Source organism: Varanus komodoensis, unplaced genomic scaffold, assembly GCF_004798865.1.
Source record: "Varanus komodoensis strain SLA01 unplaced genomic scaffold, ASM479886v1 scaffold5, whole genome shotgun sequence".
Taxonomy (NCBI): Eukaryota; Metazoa; Chordata; class Lepidosauria; order Squamata; family Varanidae; genus Varanus; species Varanus komodoensis.
Genome location: NW_025336087.1, coordinates 32,860,227 through 32,875,696, shown reverse-complemented (window position 1 = coordinate 32,875,696; position 15,470 = coordinate 32,860,227). Strand labels below are relative to the sequence as shown.

The window sequence follows — 15,470 nt, the reverse complement described above, 5'->3', positions numbered from 1 at the left end:
AAACATCAAGAAATCAGACCATGGCAATCAGGTTGCTAACTAGAAATTACAGATCGGAATATCTTTTGATAAAAGATCTTGACTGGCTAACAGTTCCATTTTGGATAAAATCCAAAGTGGACCTATGGAAGTCTTGACATGCAATACCTGAAGGATAACAGTCTCCCAAGTGAGCCCGTGTATATGTCTGCTCCATAAGAAATGTTATAATAATAATAATAATAATAATAATAATAATAATAATAATAATAATAATGTCAGCTCCAATGGTTCTTTCCTGGACATCCCCACTTTGGGAGATTAGGTAAATGGCAACCAGAACATACCATGAGACTTCCCTGTTTATGGATTTGTATGGCACCAAGTTACTGTCTTTCTGTTACCAGGAAGAAAGGTTATTTCCCCATGTTTTAGCTGCTTGAGTTGGAGTACAGACATATTGATTGTGGCCTTAATGCTCACAAACCCCTAAACTTGGAGAGGCAATCTCTGCCTCCCCAGCTTCTTTCACTCTGCCTTTTAGCTATATCACCATTTTTGGCTGTCTAGCTGGAGTGCTTCAGAGGGGTTAGGAAGGATGCTGGGAGCCATGGCTACCCCAGTCTCCTTCCTTCCCAACCCACTGCATCATCCCCACCTCTCCAGCTCCAAGGTTGATTTCCAGATGCCGGAGAGGCAACCAGCACAGTTCTTTTGGTATCATCGCTGAAGTCAGGGCACTGCAGCACAGATTTCCAGCTTTGAGGTTGGAGCAGTGTCTCTGACTTCAGGTATGGGAATGATCACACAGCCACACAGATGACTGCTCTTCCTAGGGATGATTTTCAAATCCTGTTACTATTTCTCCATTTTGGGTATTTTTGAGGATTTGGCTTCATTTTATGCTTGGATTATATGTTGCCTTTAATTATTAATATCAGCCTTGCTGCCTTTACAATTAAGGGCTGGAATAAAATACTTAATCCAAACCAAATAAAAATAATTATCATGCATCACCAACATCACAGAGTTTGCTAAACACAGTGGGACCATTTCCCACATGGTTGGACGCGCCTGCTGTGAGGAACGACCCATGGGCTTTGAAATGGACCCAGAACCAGTCTTTTCCTGAACTGAATATTTATGATATTCAAACTCATTTTTTGTTGAGGGACAAACCCTCCATGATTTCTGGGTTTGGAAGTCACAAGGGGGAGGGAAAAGCACACACTCTGACCCATTTTTTCATGGCAAATCAGGCTTTGCTTAGCAACCATGTCTGAACTGGGTGTACAGCTGGGATCCAAAGACCTGTGTGTGCCAAAGAACTTCTTGAACAGTAACCCTGGTATGCTACATTGTGGCCTTCTCTAACCTGGCACCTTCCAGATATTGGGCAACAACGTTCATCGTCTGCAGCTGGCACGGCCAGTGTGAGCTGTAATCTAACATGCTTGGAGCGGGCCAGATTGAAGAAGGCTGCCATACAGAAAACCACTTTTGAAATTCGTTCTGAGAATGCACATAGTTCTGAAGTTACATGGAAAAAGTAAAAAAGAATCCTACTGGCCATGTCTCATGCCAAAGAATAACTCTTTGGGTCCTGCTTTATGTATTCTGCCCATGGGAGTCAGGATCAACAAATACACAGAACTTGCTACAACATGCAATATTGGTATCTGGAAAGGGCTAGAATGAAATAGGTTGATTTAACCCTCAACATTATGGAAAGGTTAATTATCTTGCAAAGAAATTAATCATATGATATCTCAAATACTCTGGTGATTTAATTATTTTTTACTTACCCATCTTTCAACCTTGATCAGAACTGCAGAAAATACTGTTGAATCAGAAAAGGTATTCATTGCTCTTGTTAAGGAAATGAAGTGAAAGGGGCTGCATGCTTACCCGCAAGGGCCGCAAAACCAGGATCAATGTGTAAAAAGTTCCAATCTCCACTAAGCCGATACAAAGCAGCCTATAAAGCAAAAACAATAAAAGAATCATTAAGAAAACACGGTGCTACCTCCTTTTTGTGACCAAGAGCAAGATTATTTACAAATGTGTGCACTTGCAAAAACATTTTTATCTTGTCTTTCAGTATTGTTTAGAAATGTTCAATGTTCATCCTAAAACATAAAACAAGGAAGCAATTGATATATTAAAACCCACACAGCAAATTACAACACACAGATAAGTGAGCACTGTCATAAGTTTCACCACTAACATTCCAGTAAAATGCACAAGTCTCTTTCCAGCTGAATCCCTTGCCTGGGCAGACAGGCCAAGCTGAGTAAGTGTACTGGAGATGTGCGTTGAATGCCCATTCTCCAAACCTGACTGATGAAATGCCGGCACACATGCCCACCTGCACATACCAAAATGTACATGCATGTTTGTGCATTAGGGGCAGGGGGACAGGGCTTCTGCACAACCATTATTTTAAAACAACTCTACAACCAAATTATTATTGAGCAAATAAAGTGACAAAATTCACTGTGGTGAAATTGGTTCTAGGTTAGGTCACTGACAAGAGCATCTGTGGGCAGTATGGAATGCTCCTCTTCAGGGTCCCAGCCAGCCTCTTAACCACATCCTTTTCCTAGCTAAGCCTCTTCCCCTCCCACTCAACTTTGCTTTTCCCTTGACTGTCAGTTAGCAATCCATGGCTACTGAGCATAATCCATCTTCATTGGGTGGTTCCGGGTTTCTCTGCCATTCTAATTGCCTATTTCTGGTTTTCTGTACTTCTGCAAACCCAAAGCCTGCTGAGACTTTTTGCTTTTATATGGATGCTACCATTCCAGCTACAGGAACTTGGCACTTGGAGAATGAATTCAATATTAGTATATAGGAAAATGCATTTTTAAAATTGCTTTATAGCTGTAGTGAAGTCATATTGAGAGGCACTTCAAAATCAAGGAGGATATTAAATATTCAGTCAGGAGTCACAGAATTTCAGAGTTTACGATTTCCACAGGCACCTACTACATCCAGAGAATCATTCATGTCAGTTCTAGCTGCTTTTCATTTCCTAGACTGACATTCTGGGCAGCCAGTGTTCTGGCAGCACATACTAATATTGTTTGGTCATAAGTTACCTGACAGCATGTGTGCCTGAACAAAACTCAAGCCCATGTAGAGACATTCTTGTCCATCGCCTAATCCCTTTTGGTTATTCCACGTCTGAACATTTTTAAGAGACCAGAAAGGATATCCTATCTTATTTGCTACATTTCAAAACCACTCATATCCCTTTAAAAGTAATCTGATGATCAGTAGGACTCCAGGATTCGATGGGGAGACAATGCCCCAAGGAGTCTAAACTATACACACCATGTAAAGGTTTCCCCTTGACATTAAAGTCCAGTCATGACTGACTCTAGGGAGCAGTGCTCATCTCCGTTTCCTAGCCGAGGGAGCCAGCGTTTGTCTGCAGACAGTCTCCGTGGTCATGTGGCCAGCATGACTAAACTCCGAAGTGCACAGAACACTGTTACCTTCCCACCGAAGTGGTACCTTTTTATCTACTTGCAATTGCATGCTTTCGAACTGCAAGGTTGGCAGTAGCTGGGATGGAGCAACGGGAACTCACCCCACTGTGCAGATTCGGACGGGCGACATTTCGATCAACCAGCACAGCAGTTTAAACCTCTGTGCCACCTGCATCCCATGCAGATATGCACAAAAATCCATATGATGTCTGGATGGGATCTGACCACAGCTGGAAGAGTGGCACTCCTGCTGTACAGACTCAAAAGTGTCATTGCAACAAGGGTGTCAGCATGCAGCTACATTCACACACAATCCTTGCGTGATGGGATATTTCACACAATCCTTTCATCATCCCAAGTTGGCAACATGTGCCAACAGAATGGCTAGGCCAGACTCTCCTTGCAATTATCTGTGGTTCAAAGCGCATTCAAAAATACTTATACATGACAAGCTGATGTGCACTAATTACACAGCATAATCAGGTTTGGTTACGCAGTCACATCAAGCGAATGAGAAAACTCGAATCTTGCACGTGGGTATACCAATGCAGCATGGACATGCAGTTTGGTGGAACTTTTTCTATCTCCATGTGCTATTAGAAACATCTAGCAACAACCTCTACATACGGAGGGCAAGCTGCAGGCCACCTTTTTTGCCCCTTGCAGTTGAAACCAGGTGACCATGAACAACCTCTTGTAGCTGCTCACAAACAGAAGCCAATTTGCATGTGCCAATTCTGCTAGGCTTTACTACTAGGCATTACTTGGTTAGCGAACGTTTATGCTGTTAATACCATCTTGCTAACAAGGCTGTATAAAGAGTGAATTCTTTGAATTACATGTTAATTAAAAATAAGTGCTCTAAGCATAGAGTTTGCAAAGGCAGAGCTGCAAAAACCTCTGACTTCTGTAAACCTTCAATAATGGTGTTTTCTCCAGCAGATAAGAACTGGTCCATCTTTACACTATGACAAAAGTCAATTGATTAGGAAGATTAGACCAAAGTCAATTATAATATGGTTGAATTGTTTTCTGATTAACAATATAAACTGCCAAGTTTTATTTCCTGACAATTCAGAAGATCTGCCAGATCAAAAGAGGAAAGGCAATATCCAACCTGTCTGCACCAATTTTTCAGTACTGTTTGCTGTCAACAATAAAGGTCACAGGCAAAAATAACAAATGGAATCAGCTATACAATTACACATTCTTCTTTAAATGAGGAAAACAATACTTTTAACAAACTAAAAGGCATTTTCAAAGGCATTATCCTGCATATGAATAGTAAATTCATTCTCCAAGCACCAAATTCCTGTAGTCAGAATGTCTATGCATAAAATAAAGTTTTCCTGAAAAAGTAAGCTACCCCATTTGTAACAAAGCACAGATTTTAAAATAGAAGTGATTATGGCTATTGGTGATTCCTTTCATTTTTACAAATAACAGCTCTCTGTGTGTTTGCATCAGGACATCAGCTCTGGGCTAGAGCCATCATTTCCTGTCAGTGACATTTTCCTGAGGAAAGTTTGCCCTCCTTTCCTTAACAGAGCAAATGTACTATCACTTTACAGGATAGCAAAGACTGGCCTTACTCCAAGATGTTTATTATTAATATAATTTGAGTATTGCAGAAGTTGCATTGACCTCTAATTTGTTTCCAGACACTAGTTAAGTTGTTGGCAATTGCCTATAAAGCCCTACCTAGTTTGAAGTCATACTCTGAAAAACGGTCTTCTCCCAGATAATTCCTTTAAAAATTGGTGCCTGAAACCTTGCCCCATATCCTTTGCCTTCTGAATGATTGGCTGGGCCATGAAAAGGATGGACCGAGTAGCATTGCCAAGGATGTGGAGTATCCATCTTGAAGAATTTTAGTTGCCTGTTTTTTTATTTAACTTTAAGGTCAGGAGTGGGCAACTTGTTATTTTTTCAGATGTTTTGACCAAGCGATCACATGATCCTTCAGCATTGCCTATGCTGGCTAGGTCTGATGGAACTGTAACCAAACACATTTGGAGCACTACATTGTGCACATATTTTGGATGAATGGTCAAGACATTTTCCCAGACTTCTGGGTAGTTTTAAATAAGTCCTATCAGCCCTTGTCTGCATAGTCACAGAATCACAGAATAGTAGAGCTGGAAGGGACCATAAAGGCCACTGGGTCCTGCCCCCTGCTCTTGCAGGGTTAGGGTTAGACCAAGTTACACCATCCCATTCAGATGGCTGTCAAGTTTCTTTTGGAATGTCTCTAGTGAGGGAGAGCCAATGGTTCCTTGCTGCTAATTTTCAGTTCTTTAGTATGTTTCTACTATATTACTGCAATTTATGATGTATGCTTTTCTTCCATCTTGTAAGTTGTCCAGGACAATGATCACAACCAAAAGACAGCATATAAATCATCTAAAAATACATCAAATAATGAAGAGGCAGATTAAGACAATAAAATGTTCCACTTCAGATTGCAGGATTTCTCATTTTATCTAGGGCTGCAGAAAGTAGCAGTGCTGTAGCAGACTCCACTGCACCAAGATGACATGAGAACCAGCCCAATCAAAAAAATAATGCTCGGAGTTGATATTTCAGATTGTGAGTCAAATTCTGTGTATCAGCCATGCATGTCCCAACTCTGAGCAATTCTTGCCTCTGCCATTCCTGTTCAAATACCTTCCGAGTGGAACATCCTTTTCCTCCCTGTTCTAACAAAGCAATCATTCAAACCCCATGTCATCAAAATAAGCCTTTTGCAGTAGAATATGCCCCAGAGCAGCAAAGCAATACAGCACTTGGTTAAATCATCAGCCTGGGTAAGAATACCCAAAATTGTGGTTTCAAGTTATGCATGCTTCTATGGTATTGGCTCTGATAAGGTTAAAAATGTACTGAATTAGATTAACTGTGCACAGCCAAGTTCCACTGGAGACATTATTTTATTCTTTTAGGTTCTTTTGGTGCTCTTAATTTTGTCACTGTCGCAGTAACTGCTACTAGTAAGAGTAATGCAGTTCTGCTGAATGGGCATGTCAGTCACAAGTATATTTTAATCATTGCTTTTGTTTATCAAGAACTGAGACAATATGAGAAAAAGACTTGGAGTTGATGTAGTGATGCAGAATTGCAGGGAAGAGAGGTAACATGCAGCAACAGCAGGTATCGGAGCTGCTTAAAAATCAAATAAATATTTTAGAAACTTAGATGCAGCATGAGGTATTAATACAACAGTAGATTAAGAGATATTTGTGAGACAATGGGCAGATTTGCACAACCTACTTAGGCCATCCCACAAATAAACTGCAGTGTGTGGGTGGTTTGCAAAACAACTCGCAGTATCTCCCAGTCATGCGAGGGCTTAAAGTGGGTAGGGTGACAGGTCTGTGCACAGAGACGCTGACCTGCTCATCCTCTAGTATGCACCCCAGTAGTGCAGGGAGTTCTCATGTTCAGACTGCAGATTCAATACAGCAAGGTCTGAATTAAGGTGCAGTGGAAAACAAAGGCAGTGGGACCGGCATGCATGTCCCCATCCACTTTAAGCCAAAATGCCAGACCTTAAAAACGATGGAACTCATTTCCCTGAGATACTGTAAGGGCCACGAATTTGGAGATCTTAAAAAGGAATTCTACACATCCATAGAGGAGATGAGTTGTTGAAGAACTTGACTGAAATAATACTATTGCCCTCCCACATTCTACTTGGAGGCTTTAGATGAGCATCTAGTTGGCCACTGTGGAATCAAGTATTCAAGAGCTTTTATTTATTGTGAGAATCCCCAGAAAATCCATTATGCCAGCAAATGCTTTGTGCTTGAAGCCACTGCGATAGGTACAATGGAGAGGTTGTGTCCAACCGACTGATGCTCAGATCTCCATTACAAATAAAGATTTCTACATTCCAAAGGAAAAACTGTTTATAGATAGAAAAAGCTCTGGTATCTGTTCTCAGTCATCCATACTGGGCTTTGTCAGGTAGTCCAGTACTGCCCTTAACACTGCAGAAGGAAAGACCTAGATTGCAGAAAGCATCTATATGCCATGTAGACATTTGCAAATAGGTGAGACTAATTTGGAACCTCATGACTCACAGTTCAAAAATTTATTTTCCATATTAAGCATACTTACTGGAAACTAAATTCCCCAAAATTCAGGTAGGACTGACTTCTCTGTAAATAAGCTTAGAACTGTGCTATTTGTCCCTATGCTACAGTACTTAGCACAAAGGGGGGAAGTTTAAACACCTGACGTTCCACTGCATTATGAAAAGGGCATACATTGCCTGAAAATGCATGAATTTATCTAATGTCAAGGACAGTAATGAAGAGGTTCCCTGAAGTTTCAGGCAACATTTGCTGTATCTAGCATAAATATGCTGTTGTGAGCAAGAGGGAGAGAGAAGCTGCTAGTAATTTCATAAAAAATGAGTCGACCACAAATGTTTGCATTTAAAAGAGTTTCAGAGGGACTCTAGGAGAACAAGGAATTTGCAAAGATAAATTTGGTTGTCAGATGACTCTCATGATGCAGGAAAAAGAATACAGGCCACACAGTCCTCAAGGCCTAGTATTTTCCCATCATCTGGTAGTCAACAGGATGACCCCAGGACATTACCGAGTGTGACCCAAATGGAATTAGTTCTGCCCTTTACAGGATTAATTCCCCACGAGATTATCTGCTAGATTAACAAGCAGCAATGCTGTGAATTAAGGTCGGGCATCTTGTGTAACTCCAAAATGCTCAAAGGGCATTTAAGGTAGGAAAATAAGGAAAAAGGAAACAAAAGCATGTCTTAGACAAGGAGGTAATTCACCTGCGGATAAATTATTATCCCTTAGAGAAGCAATATACATACATCTCTATGGCAGTATTTAAAAAGAGTAAGAAGAAATATTAAGAAACAACATACAGAGTTTCTTTCAAATAACAATGAACCCCACCCTGAGGTTACGTGAAACCACATAAACAGTAAGAGGAGTTTGAAAAGGGGACCTAAACCAAACACAAGATTACAGAATTGAATTGATGTTCACATACACAGAGTGTTCATTTTTCTAAATCATGGATGTTGTTTCAAGTCTCCTTTTAAAATATTTAGTGTGCACTTATTTTATTCATGCTTCTGCTAAAATATACTTTCCACTTCTTTATTTCAAGTTCTGTTGTTGCCCTTACTGGTCCATTAGTGTTGGATACCGAGCTTCCTAGTAGTCTGGAAAGGGCCCTGCTTCTTCTGAAATACCAGGAGCCCCATGCTGTCTGTAATACAGCTGAAGCCTGGTTTTACCCCCATCATGTGCATTAAGTAAAGGGGTAAAGGGGCTTGGCTTGAACACTCTCCATGTCCCTAGTGAGAATCAAACGGCAATAGTTTCCCAGGTAGTCTTGAACTGGGCTGTGGCAGCTTTTTCTCTGAAACAGTCTGCTCATTCTTAATATTGCTATTTGTATCAACTTAATAAGAAGTATATTTGCATCCAGCTCAACAGAATAACCAAATCTTTAAACAAGCATACAGCAATATGATAGAAATAGGATAAGAATAGAAGGGTGGGAGCGGATTTGTAAAAGCTCGGGGAAACAGTGGCATCAAATGTGCACTTGATAGAATCTTGAATCTTACCAGATGTCAAGGAAACCCTGCAATCATTGGGTTAAACCCAACATGGGACTTTCACTTGCTGAATGGAACATGGATATTGAGATCCAAGGAAACTGCAGAGATCATGTAACAGACCTTCAAGTGTTCTACTGGTCCTTGGTTTCTCCTTGCCAGCTTTATCAGAGACTCTATCTCAGAAGTAAAGGCAAGTAGAAACCATAAGAAGGACAGAAGCCCATGCTGAGTAGTGTTAAGACAGCTACCACCTTTGAAAGAGTAACTGACCAGAGCCCTGTAGCAGAAGGAGCAGCTTGAGGTCACAGGTCCATTGCTACAGAACCAGGTATGTGCAGACTGAGTGAAAAACAGGCTTGGCTCAGAGTCTTCTCTACACCTATAAATAAAGCACTGGATTGGCAAGTACTGGATACATTTATCTGTGGGTGTGAGGGATTAGGAAAGGAGGAGGAGGTTAACACAAGCTCCTGAGACATGTGAAACAAGGTACTAACTCTTGGGATGAATGTCAGATCCATCCCACAGATCACTGGGTCTTACTGAACACTGAAGAGCTCTTCGCTTATTGAAAGAGTTTCTGCTTCTAATATTCTGTGTACTGAAGTAGAGGCTACCAGAAAGACTTCCTGGGAAAATATTCTATGCTGTACAGATAAGCATGGTTCAAAAGGAGCTTTTTTAATGCCAAGAGGACCACATGTAGGCTCTATGATGAGAGTCCATGAATCATGGGAGGCTCGTTCAACAGGTGAACAGAAGGAACCATCTGATATGAGAAGACTGCAAGATAGAGTTAAGTTTCAGTAAGTTTTACTGACTTGAGAAATTCTCCTTGGTGAAGGACTTCTTGGACACCATCCTTTGAATAATTTCCATATGAAAATGTCTGTACTTGGCAAATTGTTGAGAAACCCGAGATCCAATCTGGCATGCCATTCTCTACCTTTTGGGGAAAAACTGAGTTTTTATGATCAAAAAAGGCTTTGCCTTTTTTTGGAAGCAGAAACCTTTGTTCCCTGTAAATGTTCACAGGAGCACCAGATCTGCTCCAAAGGCCCCCATGAATGGTCCACAGCAGTTCTGGGGACTGCAGATGACTGCAGGGGAGGAGAAATATCCTCACCAGTGGTTTTTCTTCTGTTGACAGGTGGCCAGGAGTGGGTACAACTAATAGTATTAGAAATGCCATTTTTTTCTAGATTCAAGCATAGCTTCCATGATATGCATATTCTTGTACATTCACAGGTATATTGAAATATGAAGCACAATTAATTTCTAAACATGAACAGAGACTCACATTTCTCAAGATAAGCTTTCATAGGTCAGACTGCCACATTAGCAGAACAAAGTACTAAAGCATGAGACTCAGGAATGCAAAGATCCACAAAGATAACAGAACACAAACTATCAATGAAGTGTTAGTCATGAAAATCTCGGTTTATCACTATCAATTATAACCCGCATTAATATTCCCAGCTCTGAAGAACACCATCTTTTGAAGTTCATTAAAACTCCATTACATTTCAAATCCATTTCCTCAGATAAACATAGAATATCACAGAAGCCAAGCATTACAATGACACGGCCCTTCCTTCTCTACTTGGAGGGTGCCAAATGGCTACACATGATCATTTCCTTTCTACTGTAAATCACTACTGAAGAGTTCTCTCCCTTGGTCTCCAGTGAAAGATGTTTCTTAATATAGGCTTTGAGGTGGGGTTAATAGGAAGAGATCAATCAGAGACAGGTCACAGAATGCATATTTCAATAGTATGATTAATCCCTGAGTGGAATAATTCTTTGTTCATTGATTTAAAACATCAATCCAATAATTGGCAGGCAAGAGTAATGAGATGATAGTTTAAAACTCTATAGCCACATGGAGTGTCCCCTGTGGTGCTGAAATTGATTGATTCATCTATCCATAAATTGTTAACAATTTAAATGCTTTTGGAGTTGGGTTTTGATCTTCTGTCAGCACTTCCATTTTACTCAAAAATTTATGGTAGCAAAGGCAGTAAACAGTGCACATTTTACTAAGGAGAAACAGAAATATAGACAAATAGTAATAAGGAGAAGCAAAAGGAAAGAAAGGCACACGGACCTTCCTTGGAATTGAGAAACATGCATTTATTTGGAAAGTTATGTTCAAACATTCAGAATCTGAGATTAGTGAGTCCAAGCCTAACTGGCCAAATCTCACCCTCTGGCTTCATAGATTGGCCTATTTATGAATAGTCTTCTACAAAAGGGCTGTGAGGACAGCTGCCATCACCATGTTGCATTCTCAGAAGTACACAAGAGTCTCAAGCGTCAGAATGTTAGAGGAGGTCGGGAAACTGCAAGGATTTTCCCATGTACTTATGTAGACTATCTCTGAAGCATGTTGCACTATGCTCTTGCAGCATGCCCTTTGTCTTGGGATTCTTCAGTTCTGCTGTCTAGCACTGCTAAGAAAAATAGCTTGGTGACTTTACTGCTGCTGCTATGGGTCATAAGATGGGTACAGCTGACAAGAGGCAAAGTAGAGAGCAGAAGGAGCTCCAAGGTAGGGGGCATTGTCTAAGAGATGGGTACAGAACAGGGTTCAGGGTCCTGCATGCAAAAGGAATTTCACCATTCCTGCCTTCATCCTATCTCTCTTCCAAGTCAGCCATGAGAGCTGTTATGGAGATATTCTATATGGAAGGACCACTGAAAATGAATTTGGGGAAGAAGGAAACGTATAGCTTATGCGTGGTTTTGGGTAGAGGAGAATGAGAAGATTGCCCTATGGTTAAGTTTTGGGAGGAAAACAAGAGATGCAGAGAAAAATGGCAAATGAGCCATTTGTTTATTTTCTATTTTAGTTTGCCTTTCCACTAAAATTAGTGCTCAAGGTGTCTAATGACAAAATACAACTAAAATAACTAAGTTATAAATAAAACAAATGAAAACACATTCCAAAGAAAGCGTCACATATAATCACAAGAATAGAAAGAGGGGTGGGAAATAACACCAACCAGACTGAAACCTACGTCAGCTGCAAATCAGCTTAAATGAGCATCAGTACCTCAGCAAAAATCTTGCCTAAATAAAAATGTGTTTGCCTGCTGGCGTAAGGATAATTGAGGTACAGTTCTCTTGGCTTCCCATGACAGGAAGTTCCAGAGCCTGAGAGCAGCTACTGAGAAAGCTTTCCCCTGGGCTTCCATCCGATGTGACTCTGATGATGGCAAGGCTGAGAGAAGAGCCTATCCCTCAGTATCTTAAAGCATGGACCCACTCACATGGGAAAATGTGGTCTTTCCAGTACACTGGTCCAAAGCCTACACTTGAATTATGCTAGAAATAGATCAGTGGGTGAACCTTGTGGAGCTCTTTTAACACATCAGTCATGTGTTCCCTCCACTGGCCCTTTCTGACCAGCTGACATTTCTGAACACTTTTCGAAGGCAGTGCCTTATGGAGTACATTAGTGTAGATTAAATGAGATGTAACAAAGGCGCGTATCACTGTGGCCAGATCAGGATCAGTGTGCACGATTGGTGCACTAGTGTTAGCTGGGCAAACACACTCCTAGTCACCAACAAAGCTGGGCATCTCAATTTTGAAAATCATCCAGGACTATACCCAAATAGCAAAAGAAAGGATAACCCCATTTAGTACATGTTGAATCCCTACTCCTAGATCTGTGTTTTAACTGACCAGGAATGCCTTCATCTCATCTAGATAAAGCTACAAACTGCTTGTCCTCCTACAAACCATTACAGGTGCTAATTTAGAACTTAAACAGCTTCCCTGGATTTGGATGCAAAGGGAAGGAAAATTTTCATTACATCAGGATACCAAGGGCACCAAATCACAAAATTCTGGAACAGCTCCAACAGCCATTTTACCTATACAAAAATAACACACAAAATAACATGAAGGACAAGACCTAAAGGACCCCACAGCCAATGGTCATGTGCTGAACAGAAGTCTCCTAACAGCATATTTACTTCTGCTTTGCACAATACTTTTACCTAAGACTATGAACTCTGCCCAAGTATATCTGATGCTTAAACAAGAAAGGTTCTGAACAGTTCTTCCTAAGGCATTGTCAAAACTAGTTTGCGTTTGTGGCATTGTACAAATTCCAAGGCATTGCATTTATTCAAGTAACTAGCTATCAAATGGCAGAATTATATATGGCTTATGCATATACAAGCTTAAATTTCATCCATACTTCCAGCTTCAGTACAAAACCAATATTTCAAAACATAGCATGGGCTGGAAATACCCCACAGGAATATTTAAATATAGCATTATTTCCCATTTGAAGGTACAATAATTACCTGATCTACTGTAGTGGTATCAGTGACTACAGCATCTGGTGGTCTGTTGGGTAGGTTTACTGTGACCTGGAAATAAACATCATCATCATCTTCATCATCTGCAATCTTCTTTTACTGGCAGAATACCATGCCACACTTTATGACTGCATACTTTGAATTTTATTCAACTGCATACAAAGGGTGTGAACCCTAAAACCCACGCATCACTAGGCACAGGAGTTGTGCCCCTTGGCTGAGGTAATATTCACTTCAAGGGGCCAGTGGAAACCAGTGCTGAACTAGTGCTGTTGAGGCTACCTAGATTATGTGGTTATAAAAGCTGCACACATATATAATCTATGGCTTTTTCCTTCCAGGTATATAAACAAAAGTTTTTTAATTTCCTGCTATTTGTGATCATGTTTAAGAGTGATGCCAAGAATAATATACACTGTGTTTCCATCATAAGAGATTCAATGCATGTGTGCCTTGTATAGAGATGCCATCAACATTCAGAACTAGGAGGGCTTTGGAAACAAATGTTCATCATTGGGAACTCCTGAGCCACTACAAACCCTCCTACCTCAAAGCTGCTTTGATGGTCAGAATACGCCATTATGAGCTTTGCTGAGCCACCATTCCTTTCTTTCTTATAGTTCATCCTTCCAAAGTGTGTGTGTGTGTGTGTGTGTGTGTGTGTGTGTGTACACGCATGCGTGCATGCCTACTAGCTGAATCCCATGCCCCCCTGGAGGCAACGAATGCTGAAGATGCTTGGAAACATCCATGGCCTTAATTATGAAGCCTTGCTACCAGCCATCCTGACTGCCCGCCACCGCACCCTGCAGTTCACCGCTACATCACAAAACAAGGAGTGGGAGCTTGCCTGTTTCTGGTTTTGTAACCGGTAAGCAATTAGCAATGCAGTTCTAATTCACATAATAATACATATAGACATCACCCAGCATAGAGCTTTCCTGATTACCTTAGATTTCTCAGATGACCGTTTTCCACCAAAACCTCCAGCTCCAATCACAAAGACAGAGAACTGGTTATAGCACAGGAGATCCTTTCCAGAGTATGTGTAGACTAGGACAGGAAGACAACATGGAGAAACAAGTAAATTTAGTTTAACTGCTCCAGAAATGTACTCCTTTTTGAAAATAGAAGGTTTTACAATAACATAAGACACTTACTAGAAGTCCAATTCCCTTTGACAGATGTTACCCTAATTTACCAGGTCTAATTATTTTAGGTAGGTTGCTTAAAGTTAGGTGTCTTGATAAGCATAATGAACTATAGGTAATTTTGACTTCTGAGCTGCAGAAACACAGTCATCTATAAATGTGATATGTACTTGGCAGGGCAGAAAATAGCCTCCAAGAAATCATTGATCTAAAAGAACAGAGCTCTTTAATGCTAAGCCTACAATAACAGAATATACCCATACAGAACAATTGCTTTTTAGCTAATTACCTTGGCTGCCAAAATATCAGGACTATCTCACATATTACAGTTCTAGATATATAGCAAGGTAATACTAACATTGAGCTCAAGGTAAGATTTTAATAAATATTACCAAGACTCGTGCTGAAATGGCAGAGTTAGGAAATTACTTTCAGTTTTAGAGACTGACCATTTGCCAAAAACACAAAACAAGGCAGTTACCATCTAAGAGGATAAGTGCTCCGGAGCCCTTATCAAGGATGTCAGCAATAGTGGGTTCTGAAGTTAATTTTCCTATAATCCAAAAGAAAGTTCAGTAGCAGGTAATTAATAAAAAATAATGGAAATACTTTACATACTTACATACACCCCAACGGTTTCACTGATAAAGTACGTATTCCAAAAACATGTGCCAATAAAGTTGTTCAGCTGGCCAAACGCTGAGATCTGAGTGGGAAGTGCTCATTTTTTTAAAGTCTGCTGCACTATAATATGTGGGGTGGGGATATGAGAGCCAGCTCCCTGGACAGAGATCTACAGTCTTCAGAGGGCCACTCAGGAAGGTTCAGACCCTGTATGTGGACCTTCACAGAGATCATGAAGAACTATCATTATTGTTGGCAAAAGCAAAAAAGACTGCACTCT

At 40.6% G+C, this 15,470-nt stretch overlaps 1 protein-coding gene across 1 annotated transcript in view; it reads right to left on the bottom strand.

Annotated features, from left to right (window-relative positions):
• The window catches only part of HSD17B4 (hydroxysteroid 17-beta dehydrogenase 4), a 70,558-nt gene that overhangs the window by 22,218 nt on the left and 32,870 nt on the right, over positions 1-15,470 (bottom strand). Inside the window, exons 15-18 of the mRNA XM_044446242.1 lie at positions 15,048-15,119; positions 14,365-14,468; positions 13,401-13,466; positions 1,888-1,957 (exon numbers count right to left, since the gene is read on the bottom strand). Coding sequence (XP_044302177.1) covers positions 1,888-1,957; positions 13,401-13,466; positions 14,365-14,468; positions 15,048-15,119 — 312 coding nt within the window. The remainder of the gene's footprint in view (positions 1-1,887; positions 1,958-13,400; positions 13,467-14,364; positions 14,469-15,047; positions 15,120-15,470) is intronic.